Below are 27,677 nucleotides of genomic sequence, written 5' to 3' on the forward strand. Positions count from 1 at the left end.
TACGTCATTTTCTTCAGATACTAGCTTATTTTACTGTGTTAAAGTAAAAAAAAATTGTATGAATTATAAATCAAATTTAATAATAAGCCGGGCTGCAATTTTTAATCATAGTTTTTAATTTATTTAATTTAAAATATATGCTCTCCACCTCAAATTAGTAATGTCTTACCCCTGTACAGTACATCATACTTTTCCTGTTAGCAGTAGAGTCGTACCATCATGTATCTAACTCCGTTCTCGAGATTAAAGAAAAGACAGACAGACAGACGGAATTTATAGGTTTACAATTTTTTTCCAAACTACAGCCCAATATATAAAAGAAGGTAAATTACAGGATATATTACAGTGGGGTATTGACATGTATACACACTTAGGAAATTGTTACTTTGGTGAATAAATTCTTAATGGAAAATGCTTGTTTGCCGTGTCCATAAAGATGGGAATTGAAACATGAGAAATTTAGCAAATTTAATAAAAATTTTCATTAAATATTTGTGAAAATGTTGCTAATTATATCTGAATAGTCGGCATTTTTCATTAATTGTAATAAATATCTGACGTGAAAACAAATTTGATTATGTTAAATTATAAATGCATACGAAATATAAATGCTTCCAAAGAACATTTTCCTATGAATAATTACGTTTATTAGCAGAATAATATTGAAATTTATCAAATAAATCCTAAAAATTAAATTTGTAAGCATCGCCCGATGGGAAAAATCAAAATTAACTTTGACTCGCTTGTCGTATTGACTATTTAAAGTGAGTTTTGGTTAAGAAAAATGTTTGTTTTCTTGGAATAAATTATCTGTTCAGGGATTTCACTTCTTGCAACACGATATCTTAAGGCAGAAGACTTCTTTTCCATAAAGTCACCTCCCTTAGCACATCACCCATTTGCCGAGAGTGTGTCTCCCAGGAGACGTTCAACGGAAAATTGCGCTTGTATGTGTTAAAGGCGTAAAGAAAGTCCGGTAAAGTCCGCGTGCCTTCCAGGAGACTTTCTATGGAAAACTGCTCTTGTGTATGTCTTACACACGTGGAGGAAGCCCGGTAAATTCCACGTGCCCGTGGAGTGGAGTCACGTGGAGATTTTCGAATCTGGAAACGACTTTATTATTTATTTTCTCTAATTTTTTAAAAATTTAATTAAGACACATTCTCATTATATACGAGACAATTGTATTTTTACACCCTACATTCCTAATTTACAAATTAAAAGAATAATTTTAGAGCATTTCAATGTGTAATTATTCTTATTGCATGCTGCTGCTGATGTATTTGATAACTTTAAGACCTCTAATTTAGATAATGTATAGTGTGCATAAATCTACATAATATAAATGGGATAGTATGACATGAATATCAACCATAAATTATCACCAGAATGATGGGATTTGTGTAACGGATCCATCATTTATAAAAATAATTATTCGTTTGTCTAATTAATTATTCGAAAGTAATGAAAGTGAAACTCTTTAAGACCATATTATAATTAATTTTTCCTTCTAAAAATATATATTTTCTACGTTAATTTATATGTAAAAATTCATATTCTTATATAACATTCTATATTTAATTTTTCAAGTGTTTAACTTTTCATTTTCTTTATTTAATCCCATTAATCATCATTAAAGAGACTTTTTGAGGCGGGAGATTTTATTTTAATTTTGGATATTATACAATCATTTGACTCTAAACTTCAGTCGCTAGGGGAAATTTGGCGCTGCCGATCCGTAAATGTGTATGTTACGCAAGTTTTCTAATGAATTTCAACAGTTTTAAAAAAGTAAAATAATTTAATTTCAATTACAGATGTGATTTTACATGTAAAATATGGAATTGACGATTAGTAGCACCAAATTTTGCCCTAGCGGATGAATTTTGACGTAAAATATTTTCCTGAAAATTGAAACCGCACAATCAGGACAGCATGCATACCAAATGTGGTTGAATTTTCTCTTGGACATATGGTTATTGTTTTCTTGTATTTTACCTGTTAATTAGATTGATTTATTGTTTAATTAACGTCAGGTTTGTTAATTGTAGGATAAATGGCCGGCAATAATTATCCCATTACTAATAGTCTGACCCACAGAGGGGTCGATCATTACAGAAAACGACACTCCGACTCGTACTGTCCATAATATACTATGGGGTCCGAATAAAACACGATTACGGACTTCCACAACGATAAACTAACACGTGATCAGGCAAACCAAGTTACACCAAATTTTAAATTTAATATTTACTTGTACATTCTTATCCAACTGCACTTAAATAACAGCCAAACCTCGACAAAAAACCTTTAATACGCAGCCTTTTAAAAAGGCTGCATATTAAAGGTCGTTGTCGAGGTTTGGTTGTTATTTTCTTATATTTACTTCTTATTGCACTTTTCATTTCATTTTTTACCACGGCAAAACTTGCATATAAGCCAAACAATAGGGCCTTGCATTTGGTGAAAGGAAGGGCCTTTTATATTTTACAAATCTAATTCCAGTCTTTATAATTAATTAATATATATTTTCAACCAACAGGCAGACAGACATACAGTCTGACGGTGTGATATATAAATTTTAAAACGAAGACTTTTGCTAATTGGGGGAGGGTTTCCTGCTTGATCTCTTATAAAATGAATAAAATGTTAACAAAATATTTCGTGAGTATAATTTTAATTATTAAATTTTTATCCCTATATAGCTTTAACATTGAAAGTAAGCGAATGAAATTTTTATAGGGCACTTTTTCTCATTGTGTTGAACAATAGCTTCTCTTCAGTTGTCAACAGTTGTTTCAACAATCCACCATATCCCTCGTGGGGAAGTATGACAAAATACATTTCTTAAACGTCACATATATTCTCACAACACATATTTTCCGCTTTTATTCCATGTTTAGGATATATAAAACACTAAAACATACTGAAAACATTTTCCAATTTGTATGCTTTTTTAAAATTTACGGCCTGATTTGCACGTGAACGAAACAAGTTGCAGTCTAGAGCCTTGTGTTATAACTCTGTAGCTTAGGGCCTCGCATTATTCAGTTAAGGCAAGGACATTCTATGTGTTATAACTTAGGGCCACAAGTCCACCCCTGCGCACAGTCTTTAAGTAGGCCTAATAACAATATTTATTTACAATTTAATTAAAGGTAATCGAAGTATTATATAAACACAGATACAAAAACAGTTACGTGATAAGGATCCAGGTTCGAATCCTGTCCGGATTTCATAATTAATGACTTATATGGCCTGGCCGAAACCACGATGGGTTTTTTTACGCGCCCATCGTGTTATCATCAAGGCCCACAATAGGGTCCTCAAAAAATTCCTTGGGTTATTCCACTACCCGAATTCGATCCCAGATCTTACAGAAAGGTAGGCTAACACCATAACTGTCATTATATTAGATGATTACATGTAATTCAATGGAATATAATGGAAATATTTATGCCACGTACAGGTAGGCCAAAAAGTCGGTTAACCAAGACAAATTTCTAATTTATGTTGCAGGTTTTAGGACATTAAAAAAGGGATAAAAGTTCCTAAGAAATGGCTAATAAATAGCAAAAATCTAAAGTTATAGCCTGCAGCCAGAAATGCATTATTCTTGTACCGAATTTATTGTAATTTGATCAAAGGAACCAAGTTTATTAACGACTTTTTTATATTCTTTTATGAGGTACTGTACACTCACATATTTTACGATTGAGACTAGAAAAACAACAGTAAATAACCTTTATATTAAATTTTAGTCCATTTGTATGCAGCGATTATTTAAAAATTTAAATTTAAATTAAAAAAAAAACTGTTAATAATTAACGAATTATTTGATAATTGACATCGCTATTATAATCGAATGACCGTTATTTCTTTTTTTAAAATGTAAAATTTTGTATTAACGTGCTTATTGTTATCACGCTATCTCGTGATCGGGCGTATACAAGTAAATACACATATACACCATCGAACGCATAATTTAATTTTATTTTCGAATAAGTATCCATATGTGTTTGTAGCTGCTCCAATTAAATCTTAATTCGATCGTAGAAAAATTAAAGGTAAATACTATTTTTCTTATATATTTTTGATTTATTATTACCTGTACTTATCTGTACTTTGTATTCCGATGTAGTAACATTAAAGTGTGTAATATAATGTTACTGTATATAGTGTGGTAGTTAATAGCATACTGTATATGCAGTATGCAGTAGAAGCTACGGCATATAGATGTAGCCTGTACTAAACAGATGGCTATACAATACTATATACTTAATACAACGTATACAGAACCGATGCTACTTTAAAATACTTTCTATAAATGTAAAGTAAATTACTAATTAATTAAATTCATGTACATGCTCACAGTATGCAAGATGTCCCTTCCACAAGTAAAAATGTATAATTAAATTTAACAATTAATTTATAATTTAATTTATTAAATAAATGAGAAATTTGTGAGCTGTTTTTCTCCATAACAATATTAATTAAATATTTTTGTGTATACAATAGTAATTATGACTATCCGTATACAGCGCGTACAGTCTTTAGAGATTTGTAATCAACCTTTGTAGAGTATAAATCATGTAATTTATTGCGTAACTTTAATTTTATTTAATCTTTAAGACTATTTGTAACTTTATAATTGGACAAGGAACAGTTTTCAAAAGTCAAAATTAAAATTTACAGGGCGTAACGTCGTTTCTGTTACGTTTATTTACGCTTGTTACCAAGTCCACGGCTCACGAAAGTCCTTTCAGAATTCTGTTTAAGCTTAAATTATTAGAAAAAAATATATTTAATTAAATTCTAATATAGTAGAACCTCCAATAACGGTCACCTCTCAACAGCGGCCACACATTTTAGAAACTTTTTTTTTTAAATTCGTACATAATATCCTCCGAATATAGCGGCCATTCCCGTCAGTGTCCGTCGTTTACAGGTTTTGCAACATTTATATTATTACTTTTATAATATTTAAAATAGAGTGATTTGTATCTTAATCGAAGAAAATCTTTTAATCTAAGCTGTAGAAATATTTAAAAATTAAATAAATAAATGTATTTGTACAAATATTTTATGTTTATATGACAGAAATAGTTCATTAATTAAATAAATAATTGAAAAATAAGGGAGTTTTTAGAATAATTTCTGCAGTTAATCAGTTAAAATTGGCCCACAGCATTCATTCGTGAAAGGAAATTTGTATCTTCTTAAGTGGATCGTCTTACACAAAATTATTTAAAAAAATTACCAAGGGAGAAAAAATTATAAATAATGGAAGTCAATTAAGTTAACGTGATATTTACTTTTTTTCTGGGATGATATTTTATTTAGAATTATTAACAATTAGCTTGGGAGAACCTCGATATAGCAGCTATTGTTAGGTTAATTCTTCTCTGTTACATTGCTTGCAATTGAATAGATTAATTATTTTCAATACAAACATTAAAAACATTCTCAAATTTTAAGACGTTTTCAAGACCAAATCATTTTACACAAAGCCAAACCTTGATATAGCATCATTCTAAATAGCGCTACCCTTGTGCCAGTGAATACTGATAAATGGATCCTCTAAAAAGAAATTAAAATCCCATTCAGTTGAGTATAATTATTTTGTGCAGCAAACGGTGTATTGTTTAGGCTTCGCAGTTTAACGCCACACTCGATTTAGCGCCAAACTTAATGCGAACAAACGGTACAGCATCATCAATTTCTAATTGAAATTTACCTTTCTTCGCACTCATTGCATATCTTTTGCATAAATTTGGGGCCTCTTTGCAGAATAATTCTTTAACGCCCTTAGTTGAGGCATATTAAATATAACTTCTACCTTGTCTACGCTGTACTTGTTTGTAACAAGAATGTAGTGTATATCCATATGTAAACACAAATGGTTTTGAACGTGATGTGAAAGCTTTAATAGATGTTGTTTATAATTTATATTTAAAGGACGGGAATAAGAATTATTTATGTAAAACATAGAAAAATATTATTAATTATGCATTTATTAATACACAACTTAAAATATTCTCTGGTAAACATTAACGTAACTGTTGAAGTTAAGTGTTTCCTATCGGAGGTATGAAGAATTGCTTTAAACATGAATTTATTTTTCGTAGGTAGATCTAAAAAAGATATATAAAAAGTAAAAATAAATAAATTATGCATATAAAAACGAAACGAATGAATACTTGTACTTTTTTAATACACGTTTTTTTTTCATTTTAATGCAGTATTGTTTATATTACAATTCGTGTATGTTGTTGCTAACAGCATTAACAATTCGAGTGTAAGCTCCTTCGAATTAAACTTGATTTATAACCCAAAATAAGCCTTTCTCTTATTCTTCCAACCATTTAAATCATAGAATTTTATATACACAATGAAAATGGCTGATGTAATTGCTGCACACATATATTCCTCAACACAAGGCCTTTCATTCCTTCCACAAGGAAAGATCCAATCACTCCACACACCTTGCCAGAAGCCAGTGGCGCGTTATTCTATTGGCAAAAAGGATAATTATTTGAGGCCCCATGAGGGGGCCCCAAACCCATCTTTTATAAGAAAATATGTTCCCCAAAAATTCCTCAGACCCTAATTCAAATTTGCCTGGCCCCCATGAAGCTATAACGCGCTTCAAACGGTAATACAAGACTCTTCGAGTGACCTTTCACTCACAACTAAGTCCAGTAGTGTGAGATCAGGACTGTCCCGAAATGAAAAATCCATTACATTAATTAGCCTATGGTGCGTGAGTTATGGGGCACTCTGAGCATTTACGTGCTTTAATGGTTTTTTTGAATCATATATCCCTGAATACTTGATATACCCTGTAGATTTGATACCCTAAAATTTCAAATATCGGTATAATTTTGCAGTTGTATAAAGTAGTATACAGTATATACAGTAAACATAACTACACATGCAGTGTCTTTCGGAAATCGAGAGGTTCCGCATAAGGGTACTTATTAAGACCTCTACTGTATTAAAAATAACATAGCTTTAGAATTTGCTTTACTTTTTAAAACACAAGAATTACGAGTTCCTCTCTTAACAAAATTGGTCTAATGCCTCTGCAAAGGGCTTCTTTACGTACTCATACAGTTTATAAATCATTATTTATAAGTTTACGTGCGTAATTCAGCAAATAAAGTCACGCTTAAGCTATTAAATATTACTAAATAACTAGAGTAAATATACTTTTAATACTACATTTTCATAATTTATACTTAATATTCAGACTGCCATTTTCTCGTAGCGTGTTAAATAATGTTTCCAGATACAAAAATTTGCTAAACAATTCTCTTTTTTTTCCATTATTTATGCATAAAAATGCGAGGAAATATCTTAATTCGCTTCAGGAAATGTTGGCAAGATTTTCAAGATTTTTTTTTTTTTTGTTGTTTTTAATATTAAACACAACATTTGTGTAATAGAAAATACTTTATTTATGTAAAAATAACAGAAGAAGAGAACCGTATAGGAATTTCCATGAATTATTTTGAATTTTACTAAATAAATAAACAAAAGAGAGGGTAAACATGGAAGTGAAAGTGTTTAGATTTGGCATCTCTAACATACGTTACACACATCCTATTGTTATTTTCCTCTATTGTACTTAGTTTATTGAGCGAAACGAGACTTGATTACTGATATTTAAAAAGGAAAAATCCAGTAAACATTTGTTAAACATAAATTTTCTGTCCATTTTATACTAGAAAAGCAGGAAAATCTTGATTTTCTGACAATACATTACTTGTATTTATATACAAGATAATACACGTAAACAGATTGTAAGAGTAATTTATGCTACTCCAAATTATTATCTGGAATATAAATTAGGGGAAAATAATTAAATTAATGTTATTTTTACAATAGATTTTGTATGTGAAACAAAAAAGAAATGAATTTACTTTATTGTAAAGTCTTGTTTCTAAATTACCAATAAAGTTTCACTCGATAAATCACTGTTTTTTCTTTTTTTTAGGGGAAAAAATTGATTTTCTGAATGTTACTTCTTTATTTTCTGTGATTTTTCTCTGTGAATAATTATGAAATTTAATTAATAATTTAAATCTAAAATTCTTTCGTTTATAGTAATTAAGGCAAGCTGATATCGATGGGGAAAAAATCCAGAGAGGAGTTGGGTAATTTTCCTGGCAAAAAAGTTAGAATTGTGGGTGGCTCCATCTGTTGCGAGAATTTTATTTTTAAAACTTTTATATTATTAATTATTATAAAATGGCAAAACGTTTAATTTTTAGGATAGAAATGATAATATCGAGTAAACTCTTCATTAAGTCCGACCCCATTCGAGATGCGACCCCTCTATCTCTCCATCCCCTTGATCTTTACCTGCCAAAATTTAACAGCTTCAACGTTCCTAATACACAAACCTCCCTGCAAAATTTCAGAAATTTTTAACAAAAGGCACAGGAGTTATTAAGCTTCAAATTGGGCGAAAAAAACTCTGTTAAATATAACGAAAAAAAAAGTAAAATTACTATACAAATTACAAAAAAGGTAATTTATCGTTAATTTATCATTATAATTACATATTTTATATCTTATTTTTAAAATTTATATACATACATCCGATAAATAAGTTATACAGCGTGGCTCAAGAGTTAATTAACCGCTCTCATAACAAACTAATAAAAATTGCTTAAAATATTCAATGTTTCAAAAATTTTTTTAAACAAAGTGTATTTCATCTGTCAACAAAAAGCCCAAAAGCAATCGATTCTTTCATCATCTCGGTTAACTAACTTGGACCACCCCATTTGTTACGACAGACAAGCGCGTGACCTTGGTAGTATAAAAAGTAAATTTGTTTAATAATTGAGGCGCTGTGTATCGATTTTTAACCTTTTTTTTTAAAAAAAATGTATTAATAAATAATGAATATTGTTTCGTGCGAGTAAAGATGGTTTACGTAATTTCTTTTAGATTAGTTGACGGATAAATTAAATATTTATAAAGGAATAATTTAGTCTAGTGTAGACAATTTGGTGCGAATACGTCTAATGTTAACTGAACCTCACATAAAAAGAACTTTCAGTCTGTAAATAAAGTGATAAATAAGATGTAGTCTGGCCATTAAAGTAACGTTACTCTTATTGGAGCGAGAAACTTTCAGGTTCTTGTTTTCCCAGTTCTTAAAATTGCTCTTCCACATTGATTTAAAGAATTTATATCAAAAAGAGATTACAAAGAAATGAACCTTTAATTTGTTGCTTGTAAACTCTTTTAAATAAAAGAATTAATCTGTGAACATTTTTATGTTAGAAGTTAATTATTTCTTCTTGTTTAACTTGTGTATTTGTTTACGTGATATCTTTATGGCGATATTTGATGAAAAATTGCAAATATTTATTTAGTGAAATTGTGTTTAAAGGTTTCGAAATTAAATTTGAAATGTTTAAGAGAAGTTTACATTAGTTTACATCTGGATTTTCTAATCGGTGTGTGAAGAACAGGCTGAGAAACCTGTGCTGTAAGCGGCTCTTGTGTAAGACAGGTTTCTCAGCCTGTTCTCAATTCACCTATCAGAAAACCCTGATGGAAACTTAAGCAAGCTAAAACACCTGTCTTATACTAGAACAATTTTCAGCAGGGTTTTCTAATAAGTGAATGGAGAACAGACTAAAAAATTTACTAAGTTAGAACGTATACTGGATACCCGAAATCCACCTACTAAGTTTAATGCTTTATCACAACAGTATACAAATCTTTCATACAAAATATACATATAATTTAAATCAGAATTGAAAGACAATGTTCAATATGTTTGACCTGAATTCATACAAAGCGCCATTGAAGAGAACTGACTGAACTACATCTGAATCCTCGAGACTTTTCATGCAGATATCTTGAGGACAGTATATCAAACAACCCTAAAAACTTTAGAGGAGCTCAATTCATCTATTGTGTATGAAATCTTCGATATTCCGATAAACTTTCTTCAGTATAATGCCAAAGTTTGATATGAGATTGAAGTTGAGGACAAACATTGTAATATAAATAGCTTCAAATGCTAATTTGAGTAAGATTTGTATACCTCGTTGTACAGTTGTAATGAAGCATTAAACTTGACAGGTAGGTTTTTGGCTATCTTTGCATAATTTTGTATAATTTAAAATAAATTTTTTTATATTTAAATACAGTCAAACCTGTATACAACGGACACCGGAGAGAATTTTAAAAAGTGGCCGTTGTTTGGAGATTATTTTGTATGCCAACTTTCCTTTAAAATAACCGCTATTTGAGGTGTCCGTTGTCGGAGGTTCGTCTTTAATTAACTAAAATACATTCGGAATTTACGCATACGAATAAAATTATTTCAGTAAATATAATTATCATAATTTATAATTATTTATTTGATCATTTAATGAAGAAATTTGTAGACGTAGCGCGAATATTTATTTTATCTTTGAAAATTCTAAGCATTGAGAGAGAATTCCTTCCATAAAATCTTGGGTGACATTTTTAGTTTATATACCAATTTCCTGGCTTCAGTTTATTATGGGTAATTTCCTGCAGTTCACACATTATCCATCAATGTTCTCACTTATATTTATCGTCAGTGTCTCTTTACAGCTACGTCATGTTATTTTCGACATTTATCTTGATGAAAGAATCACTGTTCCTTAATTGTAATCTTCGCCAGTTCCTCACAATTTTTTCTATCTTCAATTTAAATATATTATTATCTCTTCTGTAAACTTCCCTTCTAGAAAAAATCCCTTTAACAAATTATAATCCTCATTTTTAATGATAAAGATGCCCAGGAAAAACTTCAATTTTGGGAAAATTTTAATTGTATTTTAAAACTAAATTAATTACAATTATTCTAGATTAATAATAAATCAAATTCGGATTAAAATATTTAAAAAAAATGGCATTTTATTTAGTTAGAAAGTCGATTAGAATGATGTTAAGTCGACGTCTTTGTAGGTTAATTATCTCGTAAAATGGCAATAATTCATAAGATTAACAAAGAAATTGGAATTAAAAGGTTCTAATTTTTTTATTAACCTTATGAATATAATGAATTTAATTTAATAAAATATTAAATTAAATCGAAAATTGTAAGAATATTATCATCAAGTTGCTTTAAATTATTATTTATTTGCTCGTCTCATCTTTTATAAATTGTTTAATAAATTTTCAAGTCAATTTTAACCGCTTTATACTTTACATTAATAATAAAAATATTCGTTTGAAGCTCCTCTTCCATTTAATTTTTATAATTAAAGCTAAAATCGCACACCAATAAATCACAAAGGACGTTAACCTTGATTGTAATCAACGTTAAATACTTTTAAAATATTCAATTTTTAGTGTTATTTTAAGTAAATTTATAATTTCCTTAATAATTTAAATATATTTAGTAAGTTAGAGCAGCATTAGTGACCTTTTCCTTGTGTTTCTCCACAAGAAAAAGATGGAGGAAGTATCACGTGTCCTTAAAAATAGGTTATAAAATATCACTTTATTTTTAATAAAATACAGAAATTGCAAGAATTTTCCTTGAAAAGATCCGAATGAATTAAATTTTCTTTCATAAAAAGTCAATTTCTTTTTTAATGTTTTGTAGTATTAAATGACTAGAAAACACTCGAGAGCAATAAATCATATCAAAATTACAAAAGAACTTTTCTGTTTTTAAAGAAAATTATAATTTTTAAATATAGGGTGGTCCAAAAGTCTTCTATTTTAAAGTACACGCGTCAAAATTGACGAAACGATGGCTAAGTACTTAAATAAGGTAGCAATTTAACCTTTACAATGGTCAACTGCTTTTGGGGCAAACTGTGTTTAGAAAATTCCCTATCAAAAAGCCGTCTTTTGGGGCAAACTGCATTTTAAAAAATTCCCTCCCCAAAAGCCAGTTTTGGGGAAAACTACTTTTTAAATTAAAAAAAAATCTCCCAAATCCCCAATATTTAACTTATATCGACAGAAGGGGGGAGGGAAAGGATAGAAAAAAATTAAATGGAGCAAGGAAAATATCATTAATAAGTTTAGTAGTATCAAGGAACTATAGTTCTTTGGCTTATTGGAGATCTTTAAGAGCTTAAGTTGCTGATAATGTCGGGGAGAGTCTTTACTTCCTGTCACGTGAATAATCTGTGTTTTGCTATGTGGTTGCCATAGGAACTTAACACTAATCGATTTGGTGTCTTGATGGAGCTGTAAAACAACATTTGAATCAATTTCATACGCAAGTTACGTCTGTTCCTAATTCCGAATTTTACTAAATTCATGGAAAATTATAGAAAAAGTTCACTTTATTTATTTTTAACTCTAGAATTAAAAAAAATATACGAAATTAATTTACTCTAGCATGATACAGTCGAACCTGTGAACAGCGGCCACAGACGGAACGTAACAATGGATGTTGTTCGTAGGTTCCGCGGTTTAGAGGTTTCCGTTATTGAAGATTCGACTGTATGATGCACGCACTAAAAAACTTTTATATCATTATTTTTTATAAATTAAATATGGCAAAGTAGAGCCATATTTTAATTGTAATTAAAAGTTTATGAATTACTCTAACACATTTAAATAAGTTATCAAATAATGGTTTAATTGAAAAGCATACTTAAATAGGGAGGCATTAATATTATTATCAGGTTAAAATTCATAAGTCCTTCTCCCTCCACTAAATAATAACCAGGCCCTTATCCTTCTGCCAATTAATAGTGAACCTCGTTTTTAACCAAGTAATAGTGAGGACATCTACCTCACGGAATAATAACGAGGCCTTCTCCCTCCACCAAATAACAATGATGCCTTCTCCCTCTACCAATTAATAATGAAGTCTGTCTCCCTTCCACCAAATAACAGTAGGCCACCAAATAATGGTGAGACCCTTCTTTCTCCACTAATTAATATAAGTCTCTCCTTCCTTCCATCAAATAGTAGTGAGACGTCTTCTACCAAACAATTGTGAGGCCCTTCTCTCTTCCCAAATAACAATGAGGCCTTTATCCGTCCACCAATTAATAATGAAGCCCATCTCCCTTCCATCAAATAACAGTGAGGGTTTTCTCCTTCCATCAAATAAGCGAGACCATTCTCTCTTACAAATAATAACGAGGCCCTTCTCCCTCCACCAAATAACAATTTAAAAGCGAGAGGCCCTAAACTTTAACTTGTTTAAATGTATATCCGACTCTAGTCCGGTGCAAATGTACATTTACTACTATCTGTAACGTCATCTTTAATCCACATTAACTTTAATTAATAATTAATTTAATTAAGAATTTACACACGAACCGGCTTCAGTCAGGGAGAAATTACATTTTCACAGACGAATTTCGAGTGAGGGGGGCGAGAAGACAACAAAATCGAATTCTGAAGTGCCAAAAAGAAACTAATCCTACTAGATTAAAGGGGATGGAACAACTTAATGCTAGTGTTTTATATCGATCACGCTAACTGTACGGCCTATTGTCATTCAGGATTGCAATCTTCATTACAATCAATAACATAATTAACTCATCTTTCAATTCCGTACAGGCGAATGCCATTGTTTTGTACACATGTAAAGGGGGGGAGAGATATATTCCGTCCTTGCGATTGACTAAAATAAGTCATTTCATAGTTACCTCCACGTTTCCTCGTCATTGTTGATGCAAACTAGATACACACTGGTTGACTTCTTTAAGTTCATTAGTCAACCTTCGTAACCCGGAAACCACTGGTTGAAAAATAAAAATACAGATTAAATAGACGTTCTTTCTAGGGTCGTCGTTTTCGCAGTTTAGAAGACAAAATAAATAAATAAAATTAAAAAAAGGGGTCATTAAATGCTCCTTTCTATTTTGATTTTTCTTTCTTTGTATTATTTTAGAAATTGCAATTTTTTTCATTCCCTTGACCGAAATTTCTGCAAATTTTTTAAAAATTGTCAGGTTTTCCTAGAATTTTACATGCAAATACAGTAAAGAAAAAAACCTGTGTAAGTCGGATCGCATAGTACCGAATATTTTTTAAAGCTTTGGCAGGTTTCCGTTTTGAACAGGGTTTCTTTTTACCGTAGAAAATCGCTCCGTTCAGTAGAAATTTTTCCGTTTAGGTAGGTTTTCGTTTTGGACAGGTTTTACCGCACTATTATTATTAAGGAGGTAGTGTAGTCAAGGGTCTTGGATAAAGAGAGTGAGAGGATGAGAGATGTATGTGTGTATATATATATATATATATATATATATAGGCCTATATAGTAAAACCTGTCCAAAACAGAATCTGAATAAAATAGAAACCTGCCTAAACGGGAAAATTCTTCTAAACGGAACGATTTCCTATTTTAAAAACCTGTTCAAAACGGAAACCTGCCAAACCAGGAAAACATATTGTGTACTGCGCGATTCCGGTTTAGACAGGTTTCTCTGTAAGCAACAATTTACAAATAATTTAATTTATATTATCACAAAATTATAAGCGTTTTTACACTTAGAAAACCATTAAACGTCATTTAAATGATAGTTTTAATTAGGAAAACTTAATTTTAATTATTATTTTTCTTTTTATTTTTTATTTTTTTTCTTTTTATTTTTGCAGTAATACGCAACTTTATACAGTTAGATAAGTAGTAAATTTAATAACTCTCGTGTTATAGAGACATAAATAAAAGAGAGTTATCTTCACAGACATCAATAACAGGGATATAGATTATATTTAGTTGATCATAGAGTAAGTAATGCATCCTCAAATACCCCCATAAGGAAGTATCTCAACCCTAATCCTCCTTGACACTTGGATATGTAGGACAATGAACGATGTCTAGCCAACACGGGACCGTCCTGTAATCGAACCCGGACGTTCTCACGTGCAATTGATATTTGTCTACTTAACTAAATTGAGGAATATCAATAAAAGTGAAGATATTCCTTGATAAATTTCCAACGTGATATCAATTTCCTCAACTGTTTTTATGTGTTTTCTTGCCGGTGGAGTTCGAATTACTCCAATAAAATGATATTTTTTCACGTTATAACCTTCCAAAATGGAAACGAAATAAAACGGAAACATGCTTAAACGAGAAGAATTCTTTCGAACGGAGCTATTTTGTTTAGATAACCTGTTTATAACGGAAACCTACGGGAAAAATTCTTCGGAATGGAGCAATTTTCTGTGTTAAAAACCTGTTTAAAACGGAAACCTGCCTAACAGGAAGAATTTTTCGGAACAGAGCGATTTTCTCTTAAAAACCTGTTTAAAACAGAAATCTGCTAAACCGGTAAAAATATTCAATACCGTGCGATTTCGCACGGTATTGTGTACACAGGTTTTACTGTATATATTTTGTAAACGGAATATTTTATTTGGAAGTTACGCCATTTTGCTTTTATTAAAATTTCCTGCTCTATAGAGTGACATTTTTAGGGGTTCTGCGAAGCCTTAGGCAAGCTGCGATTTGTGAGGCCCTTTTTTGTATAAGGCCTCGCAAATCCATGCTTATTCAAGTATTCGTTACCTATTTCTATAAAAAATTTTTTGCTGAAGTACGATAACAAGAAATACAGTAAAACTTGTGAACAACGGCCACTGACGGGAACGTAAAAATACATAACTGTTGTTTAGAGGTTATTTTGCATGCATTTAAAAAAGAAACGTTCCTGAAAAAATCTCCACCGTTCATAAGTGGCCGTTGCTGGGAGGTGGCCGTTATTACAGGTTCATTCAGTTCTCTTAACTTATATGTTTGAGAATCTGCTAGGGTAACTGATATTATTTTACCTCCGCGTAATCAACTAATAAAATTAATTAATTTTATAAGGGGGAGAGTAATTTGAATACAACCGAAACAAATAAAATTTAAATTATATTTTATGAGTTTTATAATAATTTTCTTTAAATTTTAATTTAAAAATTTACGTAAATTTTCTCTTCTTCGTTGTTTTAGAGCCTTTTTCGTCCTATTTTTAGTATAATTTAACCGTTTTTTTAAGCTTAAGTTTCTATAAATCGACTTTAAAGTTCCATTCATAAATTGGAAGTATTAAAGGAAATTCACAGAAAATTGTATTTTTTACTGATTTTTTTTGGGAAATAACCACACCCTTTCTGCAATATTGATTTAATATTCGATTCTGTCCAATATTCTCGTAAATTAGAAATCATTACTGTCAACAAAATGTCTGAATCGTAGTTAAATTATAGATCCAAGCGTATGTTTTATTAAATATTAAATGCCGTTAACATAATTTTTAAATAATATTATCAATTAAATTTAATGATATTTATAATTAAAAATAACAAATAAATCTTACTCTCAGTAAAAATTAAATTTGCCATTTGTGAGACCTTTTACATAAGGCTTCACGAATCCATGCTTATCCAAGTATTCCTTACCTATTTTTATTAAAATTTCTAGCTAAACAAACACAGTTTTAAGGAATACTGGAAAACCTCTGAACGACAGCCACTGAAGGGAGCATAACAAAAGTTCGCTATTAAGATACACTAAACCTCCGGAGAACGGCCACTGAAAGAAACAGAAAAAAGGCCTATATCAAGAAACACAGTAAAACCTCTGAATAACGGCCATGGCAACATAAAAATGGTTGCTATGAAGATATAGTAAACCTGTGAAGAACGGCCACCGAAGGAACGTAAACGAAGGTAGTTACCAAGATACAGACATCACGACAAACTTCTGAACGACGACCACTGACGAAAACATAAAAAATGACCGTTGTTCGGAGGTTATTTTGCAGGCATTTCGTGCTGTTTTTATGTGAGAAAGACATGACATTTTTGATAATATATTTGTCAAATAAGTTAATCAAATTTTTCAGAAATCTTTCGAACATCCGCGAAATGAAAAGTATCATACGTCACACTCGTACATAAAAGATCTGCAAAACTTGTCATTTACTTTCCATTCTTCGCGCCACCAAATCTTATCAGATGCCATAAATGCCCAATGTAATCTCATATACTAAGCTTATTCGGAGGTGGACTCGAGTCATTTTGGCGGTAGATCTCACGTGAAAGCACTCTATGACGAATGAAGAATACGAAATGCACGAGACATTTTGTCCTTCCTTCAGCTTTCAAACATGCAAATCCTTACAGATTTCTTCACGAATACGCCGAAACAACGTCGCATATTCAAATTTATTAAAATATATAATCATTAAAGCGCTATATCGAGGTATGGGGCCTTATTTACCGGCTGCTAGCATTAACTGGACACGAATTGTATTATTAGGGTAGAAGATTGGAGGTAAATCTAGTTGACCTCGCTTTCTCTACCTCTTCTCTTCGCTCTCCCCCCGTTACTGCGACTCCCGCTCAGACGTAATTTATTGTCGTATCCTTCAAGCGTATAATCTTACGACAAAACCGAGTGGAATGAAAGTGCTTAATAAAAGTAAAGAAAATGAAACTAAACAAAGGAAAGAAATGTTTCGGAGTAGATTGAATTATATTCGAGTTTTATCCCTCACATACCAGATTTCGGATTGATAAAAATGTCTTAAAATTGCTCCAACCCCCTTTAAAATTGTTTACTGGAAATAAAGCAGTTAAGGGGTGCTTCTTAATGGAAATATTTCACATTTTCTAATTTTAGTTTCCTTTTTCTTAATTTTCTTTACATTTCATCCTTTTAAAGTGAATATAAATACAGTAAATTCTTTACATTATGATCTAAATAAAGTAAATAATATATATTTATTTACGTACTTTACTTGTAGTAGTAGCAGTTGTAGTAGTAGCAGTATATATATATATAGAAAAACTGCTACTAATACTTGTACAAGTAAATATTACTGTATATAATTAGCTTACAGTATAATGTTATATAGCTTAATATGCTGTAATATTATGCTATATTGTTGTATAGTATGAGTGAGTTATATAGAGCAATATTATTATATATTTTACTGTATGAATTATACAGATACATTACTGTACTGTGTTGTTAGAGGAAAATTTCTGTATATAAGTTTGATACAGTTGCTGTACAGTATAATATACAATAATATTACTGTATAGTAACACGTATAAGTCTGTATAAACTGATTTAAAGTTAATTTGAGGCTTTATTCTACAAAAAATAAAGGTTGACTCCATTGTAGAACCCCTCAGACTACACTATCCAATCACTAGGTGTGAAATGTGAAGGTAATTTCACCCTAATTTAGTGTTGTTTTTTTCAGAGCTTAAAGTATATAAAATATAATTATAATTTATAAATTTTGAATCTCTGAAACTCCGAAATTTTGTGTCGTTTTGACAGTTTATATATATATATATATATATATATAACCTCGATATAGCGACTTCCTGAATAGCCAACGAGAGACGATTTTATGAGGCTACAAGCTCACTCATCGGACTGAAAAGATACAAAACGATATAATGATTTTTGAAACCTCTCTCCCCTTTAAAGTAATTAGTTTAGTGAAGTTGTAATACAATCTCCTGTTAAACAATTTACATGAAAATATATATAATCGATGTTGGGAGCGGGGGAGGAAACAAATTTGGCAATCGCTCTCTAATTGATTCCTCTCCCCCCTAACAAAACTTGATGTCGCCGATCAATCCCCAGAATCTTAATATAATAATTATTGGAGATGCAAACTCAGATTTGCAAATTGAATCGATTAATCGAATTATTTTAACGGAAGTATCGATTATTAATGAAATATTTGCTTAAGTGAAGTACCTCTGCAAAAATATTAAGAAAAATACTCATTTTCAGCTTGCATTTACTTTGTTTTATGACAAGTAAATGCTCTAATTTTACGCGTTTTGAATGAATGCACAACCTCGATTAAGCGCCCCTCTATATAGCGCCACCCTGTAAAGACCTGCACGTAAGCACCTCAAAACTCTCCAATTCTATCGAGAAACTACGCGAATTTCAAGCTTATCTCGTTATTTATTATTTGGAGCACTTCGATTTAGCGCCAAACTCGATTTAGTGTCTCTTCTAAAGAAATTTTACGTTTTTTTCGTGAATTTAAACCGAAACTTTTCTGGTATCTGTATAGAAATTAGACCTACACCTTTCTTACGTTATATCAATGTACAAATCGATAATTATTAATGATTTATTGAGTCGTTCTCGCCCCTATTTAACGCAATTAGATCAATTTATATATATATTATTCAATATTTGGCTGATATAATTTGATTTTTAGTGTCGTTTCAATCGCCATTTTCACCTACACCGCTCATTTTCATACTAAATTGTACTGAAGGCGGGATGAGAAATTGTATAAGGTGTAAAGTATCGTGCGATTTATTTTACAATCTTTCAGTAAACACTAGAATTAAATCATTTGTCTTCGTCAGTTGTTCTTGTGTACCACTAAGTTTGGCTCTAAATTGAGGTGTCGACTTCCTTTTCCATAATAATTGCATACATCAGCTTTCATTACTCATCTCTTAATTGAAATTACTTGCTGAAATTTTCAAGTTAGACCCTAGCAATTGTAAACTTGTGAGGCCATCGAGGCCTATTTTTGTACGTCTGAGGCTTCTGAGAACTCTAAAAATTGGACAAACCCCTCTGAGCAACGGCTATTAATCAGAACATGGAAAAAATGTCCTTTGTTCGGAGGTGGCATCCGTTATTGGAGGTTGATTTGTCTAAATTTATATCCTAGGGTATTTTAAGTTAATTACAATTAATTCTGTAGATATAAATAAAAACTAAAGCGTAATTTTACCGTAAAAAATGAGTTTTAAGGACTTAATATTGTATTTTGAATTGCGTAGGGTCTTTTATATAATTTCGGTGAAACATAAAGAAAGAAACTGTTATAAATGTATGTATTCAGGTTAGATAAGAAGAGGGACAAAATGTTTAGAAAACCCATTTCCATATAATCAATATGGAAACATAGTCGAGTTGAAACGTTATTCTTACGTAGAACAATACAAATTTTAAAGAAATTATTACTTTATTTATAAAAAATAAATCCAAAAATTGCGCAACCAAACCTCTAAACGGCGGACACATTTCCTCAGTCTCGTTTCCTTTTGAAATAACCTCCGTACAACGGCCGTTCTTTACGTTTCCGTTAGTGGCCGTTATTGACAGGTTAGACTGCATAAAATATTAAAAATAAATAAATAAATAATATTTTATTTTGTATTTAATGACCCGAATTTATTTTTATTTATATATATAAAAAAAAATCAAAAATTACACAGTTGAACCTCCAAACGGCGGCCACATATTCAGGAACGATTTCTTTCGAAATGCCTAAAAAATAACCTCCGAACAACGTCCAATTTTTTATGTTTCTGTCAGTGGCCGTTGTGCACAGGTTTGACTGCATAAAAATATTAAAATAATAATATTTTATTGTAGCGAAGATTAATATTTTAATCTTACTCGACGTATTTTAAATGGAAAAAAATGAGCGTTATCATTTAAAGTATATTACTTCAATGCAAAATTCTACCTTTCATTTTCTTTTTTATCTCATAAATAAAATATTCTTTCATCAATAAATCGTAAAAATATATCCTGGAAATTTCCTTTCAAAGTTGAACTTTCTCATTTTCAAAGTCCATAAAAAGTAATTGGATACCAACAATTTGTCATTTTAAACCTTTGATAATTGGTTACAATTTATATATGGAAATTTTTCGGTGTTTCTCTCGTTTAATTTTTAATTTTTCATAAATTTAAGCGTTAATTTCTCTTAGAAAATCGTGAGAAAGACGGGCACATCTACGAGTGAGCGCGAGTTAGTGAGGATTATATGAATAACAGAGCTAATTTTAAGGTAATTTATGTTAAATTTCATAAAATATTTTTAATTTTTCGTGTTTTCTCTTAAATTTAAGCATTAAGTTAATTTATAAGACGTGTTTTCTTCGTTTACCTCATACCCAAAGTTGGGCCACGAGAGCAATGCGCCCAGCTTTGGGTGTGAGGTAATGCGGATTATATGAAAAATTACCCTAAATATAGCTCTGTTAATATTAAATTTCATGAAATATCTTTAATTTTTAAATAAATTTCCGTATTTTTTGTACGTTTTTCAGGTGGCGGTTTGTGAATCGAAGAAGGCGCACCATCGCTACTTGGTCCGAACCATCACCGAGAGGAAATGCCAAGACTGAGATTAAGAAGACTTTTTCTCACTCTGACAGCCATCGCTTGTGGTTCTTTGTTGTTATTAAACTTCAAAATACGGGAAACAATCTTATCCGGAAGGACAGATCAAACAACGGAAGTTACACTGAGGAAATCAAACATCCGGGCTTTGTCGGTGGCTTCGACGACATCCGTTTTTCCGGGAATCGAAGAACTAGAGGAGTCCCAACCGACATTATCAAATATCGAAAAGTATTGGTTCATGAAAGATGGAATGATACGTCCTCTGACAATACCCAACGCATCACCTAAAGATTTACCACAGCCAAGGATCTGGCCCCACGAGGAGGATGGAGATCGAATAACTAATCAATTGATGTATATACCACCGGGATACGAACCGGAAGACAACACAACCAAACCACCTAAATTGAAGAAGATCTTATTATATTTCGGTAGGGGAGGTTGGCACGATTTACCAATGGGGCGCACGGTTTTTCAAAGAGACAAGTGCCCAATCGATAGATGCGAACTAACCACGTCACATAGCCAAGCGGCAACGGTGGATGCCATATTCTTTAAGGATCGATTTTCATGGCCTAAGCACAAGAGATCTCCAAACCAAGTTTGGATCCTCTTCCTCTTGGAGTGCCCATTGCACACGCAGAGGTTCGGCAATTTGGGTGGGGTTTTCAACTGGACTGCCACGTATCGTCACGACTCGGACGTCGTTGCACCATACGAAAAGTTCGTTTCTTACTACGAAGAAAGTGTGCCTCTGCCCACAAACGTCCGCAAAAATTACGCAGCAGGCAAGACCAAGAAGGTCGCCTGGTTCGTCTCAAATTGTGCCGCCCGTAACCATAGACTGCAATACGCACGAGAGCTTTCGCGCCACATTCAAGTTGACATTTATGGCATCTGTGGTAACCATAGATGCCCCAGGACTCACGCTAGAAAGTGCTTTCAAATGTTAGATCGGGATTACAAATTTTATTTGGCATTCGAAAATTCGAATTGCAAAGATTACATCACCGAAAAATTCTTCGTAAATGGTCTAGGGTGAGTAATTCCTTTAATTTCTTTTCTTTTAATATTAATTACTTTTTCTAAATTAAAACAATGAAATAGAATTAAATTTTGTGCCAAAATTTCCCGATTTAATTAATGTAAGTTCATTTATTCGGTTTCAATACGGCTAATGCACAAATATAGGGCCTCACCTCTCTCTGAAAATATAAAAGTACATAAATACTTAACAAACTAATAAGGAATATCCAAAAATAAGGGTTTTTCATGATTTCACCTCACCAAAAACCTCACAGAAACATTTACTTAAACGATATTTTAAACCCTTATCAGATGACACAGCTTCGTATGATGAAGGCATATAAATACACAGAACCCCAAAAGTAATTTGACCGTGATTCAGATAAAATCGTTTAAAAAAAGAAATTAAATTAAATATTTGACAAGGTCAATTGACTTTTGAACTATCGTCTACGTTATTAATACAATAAAACTTGTCAAAGACGGAACCTGAATAAAACGGAAACCTTCTTAAACGGGAAAAATTCATCGGAACAAAGCGATTTTTTATGTTGTAAAAAAAACACTTGTTCAAAACGGAAATCCGCCATATCTGAGACTCCGGCTTAGGCAGGTTTTACTACTGTAACTTTTACTACTTATAGGCAACTACTGTATATTGCAGTGATTTCTATTGATTTACAGGTTGGACGATTTACAGGAAAAGTGTGATATTTAAATCAATTTTTCCACGTTATCAATTCGGAAATAATAAATTATAATTTAAGTTGGTGTAATTGTAATCATTGTAAATTATTCATTTTATTTAAGCCAAACGATTAAATAATAAAGTTGTAATGATTAAACTGTTATTTATTAAACTGTTGGCCATGTGTTTTATCTAAATTTAACTTCTATTCAAATATAAATCTTACTTAAATTGATTAATTTGTCTTTTATTCTAATTATAGGAGAGAAACTAATTTTAATGTGTGGAATGTAAGTAGCTTGATAAATATTGAGTTTACTCATTGTATTGCTTGCGTAAATATTCCACGTTTCCTAAGATGAATTACTGTATTTTTACAGTATTTTATGTGTAAAATGCGTATATAATACGTTTCTCGATGCGTAATTCAAAGCATTATATCCAATCTTTTAAGCTTCCCATTTACGTAAATTTACATCAGTATAACGCTTGTTTTTTACACTAAAGTATAGCATTTTACATGATTTTACATGTAAAATGTTATATTTTACTCTATACTTCATTATATTCTTACTATACTGTAAAAACGTACGATGAATTAATTCTGTATAAGAGTACTTTTACAGTATTTTACATCTAAATTACGTGTATAATACATTACACAATTCAGTTTGTTTTACGTAAATTATATCAGTATAACTCTTGTATTTTACGGTAAAGTATAGCATTTTACGTAATTTTACAGGTAAAATGCTATACTTTACTATATTGTAATTTATATGCTTTACGTGTAAAATGCACGAAAAATACATATAAAATTATAAATTAATTACACCGTTAAATATAAGGCAATTATTTCTACGTAAGGCATGTTTTAAAGTTAAATTTGCATTAAAAATTTAAGGAAAATTCAATTTAAAAACATAATAAAAGGGTATAAATCTTACGTTAGAAAAATTTTTGCTTTTATTACAAAAAAACAATATTAAAAAAATTTTTGTGTTGGTTCCAAGAATTGAAATGTGAAGTGTGTAAGTACACGTAAAGACTCATAACGATTATTCTTTGTTTTTATATATAAAAAACTTCCTTAAATTTCAAATTTTGTAATAAAAAAACATAATATATCGATGCGAGAAATCAAATTCAGATTCTTTTTTATTAAATATTGAACACTTACTGTTAGATAAATGTAGGTCGTAACACGTGTTCACCCTTCCACAAATTGTCTTCTGTATGAAAACTCCTTGCTAAAGTAGAAAATAAGAAATTCTATTTGGAATTTCCTTCCTGGAAAGAAAAAAATTGAGCTTTCAAAGTATTCATTACTTTGATATTTTGTCTTTTAAATAAAATAATAATTGTTGAAGCGTGTAGAGGCGATAAGAGCAGCCACGGGCTCATACCACAACCTGTCAGCCTCCTTGATGATCCCTACTGATCCCTGATCTCTGATCTGTCTGCTGATCCTCCTGCTGACCCTCTCCGTAGGGGTTCTCCCACTATCCTTCTCTGTTAATCCCCTGCTATCCCTTCTGTGCTGATACCCTGCTATCCCATTTCTATTGATCCCTCTGCTATCTTTTTCCTGTTGATGTTCCTGCTGACCCTTTCTGCTGCTCCCTCCTGCTGCTCTCTTCCCTCTACATGAGCTTAGAAATATTATTGTTATTTTATTTTAAAAGTAAAATATCAAAATAACGAATAATTTACCTCCAAAATTTACGTTTTTTTCTTAAAAACACGATCAAGAGTTATAAATTAAAGTTTTTTTTAATGAAAAAGTGAAAAATTTGTCTTGTTTTATTCATTTTATTTACATGTTCTTATGACTTTCGGAGAGAAATAGGTCCTGTCTCATACATTCTCTGTTCATTTTATATTACGTTAATTGAAAATATTAACTGACTTTTGTGTCATCTTTTATAATAATACAGTCAAACCTGTGAACGACGGCCACTGCACGGGACCATAATTCGTTGACCGCAGTTTAGAGGTTCGGCCGTACAATATTTTAACTTAAATTTATTCAAATCCTTCGAGTAATATAATCTTAAATATTAATTATATATTATAATTTTAATTTAGACTTAATTGAATTTTTAATCGAGTTATAGAATTCACTTAAAATATATTTTAAATGAATTTCTAAAAGAGATATTGTTTTATAAATTTTAAGTAGCGAGAAATCAAGATACTCACACTGGAAGAATACGTTTTGGTCATATTTAAGATCCGAACCCACGTCTTTTGGTAACAGGCAAAATACTTTAATCAATTTGCTTACCTTGTTTGTATGCGACAACACGTGGCACGTGGGCGATGCCTTTCGTAAGGACTTCCTATCGGAAAATCCCTATTTAAGTATTATCAACGTAAAGAAAACCCTGAAAATGTGGGAAAGTGAGCACTTTCCCACATTTTCAGGGTTTCCTTTACATTATTTAAGTGTTACAAACGTGAAGAAACCCCGAAAACTCCACGTGGCTAGCTTATTTGCGTGGTGCGAACCCACAAATAGTAGTTTTCTCCACTCGACCACTGGTGGCTTCAAAGCGATGAGATGATTTAAATAAAATTTATGTTCAAGGAAGACAAAATTGTTCAGTGGAGGATTTCCTATTATCAAGATGTTATATATCATTGCTTGAGTTGCGTGACGTTGCGATTATTCGTGACGTGGCATTATTTTATGTTCTTATATATTGTATTTTCTTTATGTACCGTTTTGATTGTCTGTTTATTTACACAGCAGACTTCTTATAAAGGACAATTTTACGAATTTATAACCGAGCGAAACACGGAAAATAAACCATAGCAAATTCGTACTGAAATGCAAAAGTTAACCTGTACACTTCCGTAGAAATTGGCCTGTTTGTGGCCCACAACTAGGAGAATTTCTATAAAGTTTTTAAGCGATAAAATCATTCGAGTAAGATGACATTTAGGTTTTTCAATGGTCAACTTATCATTGGGCCACCCTTATGCTTGTCTTGCCAATTTAAAATTGATTAAAGCGTTTATCTAGCAAATCCAAAATTTACTACTTTTAATTCTTTTCTTATTGAAAATTTTATTATGTATTTACATATTTTTTTTTTTGTATTAAGAATTTTAATTAATTTTTATGACATTGTATATTATTCAATCAATAATGATACATTTAGATGTAACTTTTTTAAATTCTAAATTAAATATTTAGAAAAAGAGATGATGGATCGATGTCTTAATCCATTTTCTTTCCGGAATTATCAATCGTTCAATAGAAAAAAAAGTAAAGAAAACGCAAGGAAAGTGGAAAAGAAAATGATTTTGTAACTGTCGACACCTACCTAATTACGATTTTCTTACAAAATTACTTTAAATATTTAATATAAAAATTGCTTAAAGCGAAATCTCTACTTCACATCCTGTTGGCTGATGAGTCGCGGGTTCGCACCCCACCGACGAGCAAGCACGTGGAGTTATTTTTCATTGATTGTTTGTATACGGAATCGCGAGACGTGGGCATCTTCCATAGGGGAATGCCTCCTTTCTATAGGAAATTGGTCTTTATTTAGGTGTTACTATCGTCGAAAAAACCCGGAAAATCCACGTGGACAGGCACGAACCCACGGCCAGTGTTTAGTGGTTTTATACGCTCGGCACTATTGGGCACGTGGAGTTTTCTGAATTTCTTTACGTGTCTGGCACGTGAATAGGAGTCAATTTCCCGCAGATAACGTAGAGTTTCCTCGAGTCTTCGTCACGTGTCTTACACCTAAATAGGAACCAGATTCCCATAGAGAAAGTACACCTCTTGGTAGAGCGCCCTGGCATCGCATTACAACCCTTAAAATCCTAAAATGTTTGGCCACAGTTTAATACAGGTGACCTTTAGAATTGCCTGTGGCCGTATATTAAGATCTTTCTTCGGACGAATTGTTAATTTCGTCGTGTCTAAAATAGAATATTTTTTTAAAATTTCTTTGTATTAAACATTAAATTAATCACGTGATCAACTCCGCCATTATCGATATCCTCTCGCTACATGCTAAAGAATAAAGAATCCCAAGAGATCTTAGTAATGGAATCAAATCCCGATTGAGCGCTTTATTGTGTGTTCTGGTTCAGCAAATGGAAGTTGTTATTTTCTAATCTAGTTTTATATCTTAACTTTGCTCTTTTATATGCTTCATTTCGCGAAAGCCATTTTCCCATCGCCCAACACCTCTACAAAGATTCAGCCATTGAGTTAAATGTCCTCCATTTTATTTTACCAAAGATTTCTTATTTATAAGATTACAGAGGTATATTTTCAGTGTAAAGAAATGATTAAGTATGCAATTGTTCTCGATTATTCTTCTTATAATTAAAATATAAGCTAGATCAAAAGTCGTTTAACCAACGTAAAGGCACGTTTCCATCCATTTTATAAAAGAAAATGCATTCCGAACTTCCTGAAGTACTTGGAACGTACAAAATAAAACACCGCTGACTTTTGGTGTGCCAAATAATTAATATGTTAGTACGAAACTAATTACAAAAAATTATTAATTTTAATTGAGTTTAGGGCTTGCTTTTATATACTCACAAGTGGCGTAGCGGATTAAACCACCGAACACTGGTCACAGGTTTGCGCCTCAAACGGTCTGAGTACGTGAGTTTTCCGGGTGTTCTTTACGTGTTTAACACTTAAATTGGGGCTAGTTTTCCCACAGAAAGTCCTTTCAGGAGTCACAGATCGCTCACATCTTACAATACCATACCCCATCGAACCAAAGCACAGTGTATAATCTATATAAACATTGTATAATATGTAATTAAAAGTTACAGAATTTATACTTTGTACAGCATGTACAGTATATT

The 27,677-nt window shown here is 31.4% G+C and overlaps 1 protein-coding gene across 3 annotated transcripts in view; it reads left to right on the top strand.

Moving 5' to 3' along the window:
• LOC136975304 (glycoprotein 3-alpha-L-fucosyltransferase A-like) overlaps positions 1-27,677 on the top strand; it is a 101,786-nt gene that overhangs the window by 41,566 nt on the left and 32,543 nt on the right. For all 3 annotated transcript variants that reach the window (XM_067270384.1, XM_067270440.1, XM_067270511.1), the window contains exon 3: positions 21,040-22,153. In XM_067270384.1, the coding sequence (XP_067126485.1) occupies positions 21,105-22,153 (1,049 nt within the window). In that variant the 5' untranslated portion in view covers positions 21,040-21,104. The remainder of the gene's footprint in view (positions 1-21,039; positions 22,154-27,677) is intronic.

This window comes from Centruroides vittatus, unplaced genomic scaffold, assembly GCF_030686945.1.
Source record: "Centruroides vittatus isolate TY-2023 unplaced genomic scaffold, ASM3068694v2 contig_10, whole genome shotgun sequence".
Classification (NCBI taxonomy): Eukaryota; Metazoa; Arthropoda; class Arachnida; order Scorpiones; family Buthidae; genus Centruroides; species Centruroides vittatus.